This window comes from Oncorhynchus gorbuscha, linkage group LG08, assembly GCF_021184085.1.
Source record: "Oncorhynchus gorbuscha isolate QuinsamMale2020 ecotype Even-year linkage group LG08, OgorEven_v1.0, whole genome shotgun sequence".
Taxonomy (NCBI): Eukaryota; Metazoa; Chordata; class Actinopteri; order Salmoniformes; family Salmonidae; genus Oncorhynchus; species Oncorhynchus gorbuscha.
In genome coordinates, this window is record NC_060180.1 from 40,253,762 (window position 1) to 40,263,749 (window position 9,988).

Genomic DNA, 9,988 nt, shown 5'->3' on the forward strand with positions numbered 1-9,988 from the left:
AGGCTACCTGCCGCCCCAGATTAGATTAGGTTTGGTTTCTGTAAGATTAGGGCTGGGATAAAGGGACTGATCTGGAAAAAGGGGTTATGCATCTGATCCTGTGGATCTTGTGTATAATTTCCAACAGGCTCCGTTAAACTAATAGATTGAAAAAACAGGTACTTAATTCAGTCATACAATGTAGTGTAGTATTATGTGTTGTTTTGTTTCATTCTGTGGATCATGTTGATGGACCAGGGAAATGAGTCATTATTGCTTCCGATTTAGTTGCTGTGAGCATAGATTTTGTCATGAACTGCTTGTACATTCAAAACCACACACACCTCATGGTGCTCCTCCACTGTTGTAAGATGTTACATAAAAGGGGAAAAAGAAGACATGGTGTGCCACTCCAGGGCTCCCGAGGGGCGCAACAGTCTACGGCAGTGCTCGAGGTGTCACTACATACCCTGGTTCAATCCTGGGCTGTATCATAACCGGCCTTGATTGAGAGTCCCATAGGGTGGCGCACAATTGGCCCAGTTTCGTCCGGTTACATCACAATGTGTCTAACCCCCTCATGTTCACCCTGTTGGATAATGTGTCTAACCATCTCATGTTCACCCTGTTGGATAATGTGTATAACCCCCTCATGTTCACCCTGTTGGATAATGTGTCTAACCCCCTCATGTTCACCCTGTTGGATAATGTGTCTAACCACCTCATGTTCACCCTGTTGGATAATGTGTCTAACCCCCTCATGTTCACCCTGTTGGATAATGTGTCTAACCCCCTCATGTTCACCCTGTTGGATAATGTGTCTAACCCCCTCATGTTCACCCTGTTGGATAATGTGTCTAACCATCTCGTGTTCACCCTGTTGGATAATGTGTCTAACCCCCTCATGTTCACCCTGTTGGATAATGTGTCTAACCCCTCATGTTCACCCTGTTGGATAATGTGTCTAACCCCTCATGTTCACCCTGTTGGATAATGTGTCTAACCCCCTCATGTTCACCCTGTTGGATAATGTGTCTAACCCCTCATGTTCACCCTGTTGGATAATGTGTCTAACCCCTCATGTTCACCCTGTTGGATAATGTGTCTAACCCCCTCATGTTCACCCTGTTGGATAATGTGTCTAACCCCCTCATGTTCACCCTGTTGGATAATGTGTCTAACCCCCTCATGTTCACCCTGTTGGATAATGTGTCTAACCCCCTCATGTTCACCCTGTTGGATAATGTGTCTAACCCCTCATGTTCACCCTGTTGGATAATGTGTCTAACCCCCTCATGTTCACCCTGTTGGATAATGTGTCTAACCCCCTCATGTTCACCCTGTTGGATAATGTGTCTAACCCCCTCATGTTCACCCTGTTGGATAATATGTCTAACCCCCTCATGTTCACCCTGTTGGATAATGTGTCTAACCCCCATGTTCACCCTGTTGGATAATGTGTCTAACCCCCTCATGTTCACCCTGTTGGATAATGTGTCTAACCCCCTCATGTTCACCCTGTTGGATAATGTGTCTAACCCCCTCATGTTCACCCTGTTGGATAATGTGTCTAACCACCTCATGTTCACCCTGTTGGATAATGTGTCTAAACCCCTCATGTTCACCCTGTTGGATATTGGTTCACCATCTTAAGAATGAGTCTGGTTTGTATTCATAAGGCATCTCCAGAGTAGGAGTGCTGATCTGCTTTGAGATCATGATGAGTGAGATTATATGGGGGGATCCCAGATCAGCACTCCTACTCTGAGATGCTTTATGAATACGGCTCCTGATCAAAACAGTTCATCATATAGATACTGTAGATATGAGGATGTGTGTAGCAGATCAATTGGACAAACAGAAGGTAAGAACCTAATATTCTTTTATTGTAATATACTGTACATTATATCATATTTCACTTTTTATTTTCTGAAGCAGATTTACAAAATGAACGTATACACCAGAAACAACTATTTTCTCAATCGTTACCTACCAGTAATTGAATAGAAATGAATTAAATATTTTGTTTTGTTTCCGTTAACAAAAATCAACACACTTTCTGGACAAAGTGTAGTTTGAGCATACATTGCTTGTCATTTCAATAGATCCAACAGTATGTACAAAAAGTATTTATTAACTTAAATCATTCCAATTCAGCAGGTGCACACACATACCTGTACATACAGTACAAACAAACACACATTACAGAGCAGCCGTGTTGTCTTGGAGTGTCCAACGGCAAAAAAGCCTGATTTCAAACTAGTTGGTTTCATGCAAATGACATTTTCATAGCAATAGAACAGAATTGTAAAATGATTTATCTTGTTTTATGACATCTAGTTTCTCATTCACTCTCATCTCTGATTTACTATACTGGACGGTAAGCTAACTTTCCCTTTCTGATTACATTAAGAAGATGTACATTCCTTTGCATAGATTTTGTTATAGTGTGGAATGGACAGAGAACATTCCCTAATTGGTTCTTTGGACTCCCCGTAACCAGTAGAAGGATTTGGAGAGTCTGTCATATGTTGAAGATTCTGGATCCGCTTTGAAAAACCGCAGAGGGGTTGGGAGAGAGCTTAGTCCTAACCAACTGCTCCTGCAAAAAGACAAACAACACATGGGTTATTCAAAGATGATCACAAGCAATGCAGGTCTTGTGCTGTTCAGATAGGATATGTGATATACACTCAAGAGGCCAGTTTATTAGGTACACTGTTCACGAAAATGGTTCGCTCGTACAGACAGTGAGTCATGTGGCCATGGCTTGCAATGTAAAGCAGGCAGACAGGCATAGAGGCATTCAGCTACTGTTCGATTGAACATTAGAATAGTCCAAACTAATTACTTAAGCGACTTTGAGCGTGGTATGATCGGCGGTGACAGGCGCGCTGGTTCCAGTATCTCAGAAACGGCCGGCCTCCTGGGCTTTTCCTGCACGACAGTGTCTAGGATTTACAGAGAACGGGGCGACCAACAAAACACATCCAGTCAGCGGCAGTCCTGTGGACGAGACCAGCTCAGTGATGGGAGAGGTTGAAGGAGAATGGCAAGAAACAAGCTAACAGGCGGGCCACCAACACGCAAATAATGACGCATTACAACAGTGGTGTGCAGAACGGCATCTCGGAACGCACAACTCTTTGGTTCTTGTCATGGATGGGCTTTTGCAGCAGACGTCCACACCGGGTTCCACCCCTGTTAGCCAAAATCAAGAAGAAGCGGCTCCAGTGGAAAAACACAAATCCCAGTTCCTGTTGCGTCATGCTGATGGCAGAGTCAGGATTTGCCGTAAACAGCATGACTCCCATGGCCCCATCCTGCCTGGTGTCAACGGTACAGGCTGGTGGTGGTTGTGTAATATTGTTGGGAATGTTTTCCTGGCACACGTTAGGTCCCTTGATACCAATTCAGAAATGGTTCAACACCCCAAAGAAGTCAGCCTGTTCCGGGGGCAAAGTGGGGTCCGGCCGGTACTAGATGGGTGTACCAAATAAACTGGGCACTGATGGTACGATAATATGAGAGGTGACTTGTTTGGTTGTGCAGTCATAGTGCATCATCCCTCCTGTCAGTGGACTGGTAGACATAATTAATCACAGCAAATGCTACTGATGCTACTTTCTGAAAGAACATCCAGCCGGAATCTACATGAATAGAACTTCACTCAACCCTGAAATGAAGTATGCATGCTGCATCCATCAAGTAGCGTGTTCCAGGCTTGATATGATGATTAGATATGGATCTGCCTGTTCCAATGCAGCTGATTAGTAGTGGTACAATGGCCAAACGGAAGGTTTGTTTGGCAGAGTCGTAGTCTGTGGTCTCAGTAGCAGTCTCTTCAGTCAATGACAAATAGGATACGACTACTACTGTATTTGCTGGATGTGGGGCTGTGTCTGTACGTGAAATTTGTCAAACTGCAGCTTCGAAAAAAGTGTGTGTGTGTGTGCGCTTCAGTCTGTTTGCATATGTGTTTGTGTATCTGTGTATATGTTCACCTCCTCCCACACACACTCTTCCACTCAGTATAGCAGCCAGGTCTGCCTCTCTCCGAAATGAGATTCACGCTGAAATGACTGCAAGCCACTGCATCGCATCACACTGGCAAAAATGGCAAATAATCCATTATTTCTCACGTTATCGCTCTCTCTTCCTTTCACCCTTTCCATCCCTCACTCTCTTGTTTTTTCCTTTCTCCCTCCCTTGATATAACCCTGCTGGTTTGGCTCATGACACTGGCTGTTGTCAGACACATCGTGGGAAAAGGGAAACGTTCCAATTCCACTGAACGGGGGAACAGGAAAGAGAGAGAAAAAAGAGGAGCGTGACTGGAGGGAGGGCGAAAGGAGAGATGATGAGAGAGAGGAAAGGGGTGCAAACGGGAGGTGATTTGCAGGATGCTTTGTGTCTGCACAGTTTGATCCTCTCTTTATGCAGCCCATTGTAAACCACATCCCCATTTCTCCCCTGTTTATCTGTTTTGGTACAAAGTGGGAAAAAAACTCTTTGTATCACATTTAAAAGCTCAGGCAATGTTCTCCACCAGTGCTAAAAACAAGATTCTTAGTGTCTCGTGGGAGAAAACACTCTCAGTAGACGCATTGATGGGAACAGAATTTTATGTCTAAGTGTTTACCAGAAACATTCATGGAGCACTCAGAAAGCTTGCATGTGTTTCAGAAATAAATGGCTTGTTGCCTCTTTCTTAACTGTAAGGGTACTGCTAATTTGAAATATATATATATATATATATATATATATATATATATATATATATATATATATATATATATATATATATATATATATATATATATATACATTTTGAATCACTCCCTCTCATAATCAAGTTTATTGATTTTGGTTCCAGAGGCATAATGAGGACAACAGTATTAATTGCCTTGATGGGTGCTATGAAAGCGGATCAACTTCTCAGAGGTTTATCAGCACACACTGTAATGGTACTAACCGCTCACTACCTGTATGCATGGCTCTGTGCACTATGCTCTAGTGTTGCCCGCATCCCCGGGGAAACGTTACACAGCTGTGCTTTTGTCTATCCATGACCTTGACGAGTCAATGAAAAGTGTTTCCATTGACCCATCATGTCGATGGACAATACCCTGAGGTGTGTGTGTGTGTGTGTGTGTGTGTGTGTGTGTGTGTGTGTGTGTGTGTGTGTGTGTGTGTGTGTGTGTGTGTGTGTGTGTGTGTGTGTGTGTGTGTGTGTGTGTGTGTGTGTGTGTGTGTGTGTGTGTGTGTGTGTGTGTGTGTGGTCAGAGAGCTTAGTGGGTTGGGGTGTCAATAATGACTTGGCAGTGTGTGGGGGCTGGGACTGGACCGGATTGTTTAATATAGATCCAATGGCTTTTGCGTCGTGTTGGCAGATCGCTCGGTGACCGATTTAAAAAGGATGGAGCACTAGGTCGTTGTTTGGGGTTAGAGGGGAGGTATTACTGAAGTAGAAGTTGATTGATGGGTTAGGAGGTGTACAGAGAGAGGGTCCAATATGATGACAATAGCCTGTCGTTGGTATCTGATGTCTACTTTTCTGGGCAGGAGACGGGGTTAAATCCTCTGCACCCAATTTGTACAACAGCTCTTACATCGTAGCCTACTGTGGTGTTGTACCTTTCCTGCATGCACCCTGAACACACACACACACATCTCATCCTGTTTTCTGGGCCATGGTTATTAATAGACTATGACCTACAGATGACATATCTCATATTAAATCCTGTGGCCTGTCAAACACTGTCGGACTTGCCTTCTACAACACAGCCGCGTAGGCACAGGTCACCCAATCAGATTGAACAGAAAAACAAGTGTTCTTTTATTTTTATGTTCTCTACTCGTCAGTGTTCCAAACGGGACATTATTTGTCTTTTTCCCTAGACGTGCAAACGGCATCAGATAGAATGAATAGCAAGCGGTGCACTGGAATGACATTCAGTCTCATGGGATGGGTGGCCAACAATAACTAACTGAAAGCCACACCCCCCACAAATATAAGTGCATTGAGGCATATGTCTCTGTGCTTGTACAGCTATATGCACCATGCCACTGCCCACTTCATTAGTTAATTTAGTGAATAAAACAGCTCACAATCCACTACCTTTATCACAGTCAACACACCTAGATTTTTAGCTTTAATTAGCATTAAAAATGCTAAATGTTCTCTCAGCCTCATCGCAAAATGTGTAACATAGCATGAGATTATCTATAAAACTGCACATTTTCCTCTCTCCCCTATGGCAAAATATGTAAAATTGCAGGAAATTAGCTTAAAACAGCAACAATTTCTCTCAGCCTCATGGCAAAATGTGGAGAACAGCATGAGATTAGCTATAAAACTGCAAATGTTTCTCTTTGCCCCATGGCAAAATGTGTAGAATTGCAGGAAGTTAGCTGTTTTGTCTGGCTACGCTACTGCTACAACAGAAAGACTATACACTAAAACATGTTCTCCCAATGTGATTGTTATTAAATTGACAACTGAAACATTCCTAGCAAGCAGTGTACAGGAGTTTCTTCTTTCTCTAATCTCTCTGGCATAGATGGCAACGAGTGAAAGCGGAAAAGCCGAGTAAGTCCAGCCCGGACCGTTCTCCTCTACTCTCCGCTGGCAGATGGCACAGAGGAACGTGGGCGGGGGGGGTGGCACTAAACCCCAGGAGATTCCCCAAAGATTTCCACTCCCTGTCACGCTAGGATCAAAACAGGAGAAGAATTATAGTACTGCTCTTTCTCTCTCTTGTCTATATGCATTTCAATCTCTGTCCGTCCGTCCCCCACTCCCTCCCTCTCTCCACACCTGAACCCACTTTGACACACCATCTCAGTGATTTGAGTCTCCATATCCAATTGACCAGATGTCTGAATATGATTGACTTTCTTTTCTCCTCATCTAATGCCTGTTCTAACCAGGTCAATGTCATAAGCCTGGCCGTGTTCGGGTGTTACATAATCATCCGAAACAGCTGGGTCACTTTGAGCAGATTTAGGACAGGACGGGATGCTGCATCACCTAATTTACTACCCTTGACTGCAATGTATTGAGAAAAACATCAGCTACTGTGACATTTTACCTTTCGGCAAAAACGTGTCAGGATGACCCTTTCAGGCTAATAATGGGCTGCTCTTAGAGATGCCTCTAACACAGCTCCACTGGGAACACCTGGTACCTAGCTGGAACAATAGCTATATCCCATATCTTTACCCTATATTCCCCATCCATCGTCTATGTCTTTCACGTGCCTTTACCTTTAGCCAGAAATAGTACTATCTAAGGAATAGGAAATCATCCGAGATGTATACAATGACTTCTATAGGACGAGAGACTACCACTTTGCTCACATCAAGGAGTCGGACCATTTGAAATAGCATCGAAAAACAGGATTTGTGCCCTGAAACACACTGTGAAACACAAAAACAGGAGTCCTCTAACCTCTCCCATGGTTCCTATACTGAGGTCAGGTCTCTCTGGCAGGCTGCTCTGCTGGAGGCCGGCGGTGGTGGTGATAGGGGTGGTAGTGGCAATGGAGTAGGGCTGGAGTGGGGTTACGGTGTTTTGGGGGACGGTGGGGGTCAGCAGGTCAGCAGTGGGGGTGCTGGGAGTATGGTCCCTCTGGTGAAGCTCTGTGTGTCTGAAAGCCTCCCCACCTCCGTTGTAGGCGGCTTGGTAGCTGGTCTCATTAGGGAGGTGGGAGACCCCCGATCCGGGACTGGCATACGGGGCAGGGGGGCATTGTTTCCTGGTGGTCTTGGCTGGTCTTGCCCCCGTCCACAGCCTGTACTCCTGTCTACGAGGAGGAGAGGATGGAAGGGTAAGAGAGAGCGCTCACGGTCTGCAAAAGTAGTTGTATTTTACAAACACTGCCAACATTTGGCCTTTAGCTTTTTGCTCTTTAAACTGTAGGCTATTTAACATAGAACATTTAGCAATCGAACCAACCAAATGATGAAGGAACCAATCAGAGAGCAAGGTAAGGCCTAATGACAGGCTTATCATTGAATGGTAATGACATGATTGGGGCTACAGCAGAGTGGGTAGAGGGGCTCAGGTGGGTTCTGTTAATGGGGCAAACGTTTTCAGTTTAGTGCATCTAGGGAATGAGGATGGTGGCATGCTGTCATCAACTCGAAAAAACAACAGTATTATTCAAAGTTAGCTGCCGCATCGGATTATCATTACATCAGGATCTCAGGCAAAATAGCTTCAACTTGTTTGTTCATGGATTTAACTTTAAAAAAAGTGTGTCCAACATGGGAGGGTATAACAAGTGTGTGAGTTTATGAATAATCGAAAGCGTTTTGCTGTGTTTCTACTTCAGCAGCAGCCAAATTTACAGATTCAATATATTGATTATTTCTGTAGCATGACACTTAATGTAGCCCATTTCTTTCGCGCAAACATACACACACACACACACACGGAACACAAAGACCTAGCCTGATAGCAATTTCCGTTGAAAATGGTATTACATGATTATGCATACTGCAGATTAGATTCAGGACAATGCCCTACTGTACATAACCCAACCAAATGATTTAACGAATTTCAGCGCGTGCATCGTTAGCAAATAAATGAAAGCAAATTTGAAGCACACGAATGGAATCGTTAGGTTTGAGCGCAATGGGTTATCAATGTTTTTTTAGTGGGTGAAGAGCTCCAGGTGCTGAAATGAAAGATACACAGCGGTTCTGAAAGGACATCGTCAGAGTGATGGAACCTACCTGTAAGAGCTTTTGGCTGTTGCCGTCCCCTGCTCCCCCCACCTCTGTCTGCCCCGCTCCTCTCTCTCCCCCATGTCCCCTCTAGTCTGGCTCGCATTGGGGTTACTGTTCACGGGGCTATCCGAACCAACTTCACCCCCTTTTCCGACATTGCTAATCCAGGGGAAATTCTCCTTCTTCGGAATAGGCCAGGGTTTGTAATCCTGTTTGTACTGGGTGACAGTGGAGAAAGGCACACCGGTTTGTTGGTAGTCCTCCTGGGGTTTGAAGTTAGGCTCCCTCCGGCCCCTCAATGACCTCTGGGTCCCCGGGGCATCTCCCGGTGTCTGGGGGGATCCGCGATGTTCCGTGGTGGAATAGTTGTGCCTCAGAACCCGGTCCGTCGGTACCTGCCTGGTGACGGATTGTACCTCTTGGTCGGTGATGTCCGAGTAGTTCTGTATGGTCAGTGGCACTGAAAGATCGGATTTATCAAACTGGTTCCAGAACCGAGCCAGACAGCACACTCTGCTTATGCACGGCCAAGCCATGGCGATTTGGTTCGAATAAAAATAATAATAATAGGCTAATCAAAGAAAAGGGGGAAAAAAGAAAAGAAAATAAGGAAAATTGAAAAAAAAGATTGATAAATATATATATAACGTTAGCTACATTCAGAAGTGCCGCGGTGTGTATGCGCCCATTCCTGCAAACCTTCGCCAGCGTGCTGTCTCCACGCCACCGCTCTGGAATGCCAAGATGGGAGCGGAGCCGCTCGTAAACTGTCATTACACATTCTTCTCACGTGGTACTGAAGGCTTCGAGTTGATGCAGAGAAATCTATAGCAAATGATTCATCTGAAGTACAACCGAGAGAAAAGCTTTGCGATTGCTATTCAGGTCAAGTTATTCCATTACAAATTCAGCAAGAATATGTTATTCTCTGTCATTCCAAAACTGCATCGAACATAATGGGCCCATCATGCACAACCCATTATTAGCCAAGTAATCAAACTCATGGTAGCCTATGCTCTCTGAACATAAATCTGAAACTGACATTAGGCTGAGGCTATATGGTCTAAACTTGAAGTATAAAAAGAATCATTGAGAGGTCAATCACATCATGGCTCTGACAAGGCTTTATAAGGAGTAATTGCAGTCATCTGCTTTTGTGTGAAACCCTCCACATGGCTGCCATGAGACAGCTCTTGCTCATGTTGCCTCTGGTTACCACAGGTAAATAAACTGTTGACTCTATACTCCCGGTAGTTGTCATATTTTCCCAGAT

General features: G+C 44.5%; 1 protein-coding gene across 1 annotated transcript; it reads right to left on the reverse strand.

The window, feature by feature from the left end:
- Positions 1–1,844: 1,844 nt before the first annotated feature.
- Positions 1,845–9,482, reverse strand: LOC124040863 (microtubule-associated protein 6 homolog). Its single transcript, XM_046357966.1, has 3 exons — positions 8,722–9,482; positions 7,433–7,787; positions 1,845–2,581 (listed from the first exon to the last, which is right to left on the reverse strand). The coding sequence occupies exons 1-3, from the start codon at positions 9,249–9,251 to the stop codon at positions 2,504–2,506; spliced, it is 963 nt and encodes a 320-aa protein (XP_046213922.1). The 5' UTR covers positions 9,252–9,482; the 3' UTR covers positions 1,845–2,503.
- Between the last annotated feature and the right edge of the window lie 506 nt (positions 9,483–9,988).

Excerpts from the sequence above, each read along its gene's own strand:
- LOC124040863 (XM_046357966.1), bottom strand. The coding sequence starts at position 9,251 with ATGGCTTGGCCGTGCATAAGCAGAGTGTGCTGTCTGGCTCGGTTCTGG. Across the intron at positions 7,788-8,721 it reads ACAGCCAAAAGCTCTTACAG|ACAGGAGTACAGGCTGTGGA; the intron begins GTAGGTTCCATC and ends TCCTCCTCGTAG. Across the intron at positions 2,582-7,432 it reads GTATAGGAACCATGGGAGAG|GAGCAGTTGGTTAGGACTAA; the intron begins GTTAGAGGACTC and ends GTCTTTTTGCAG.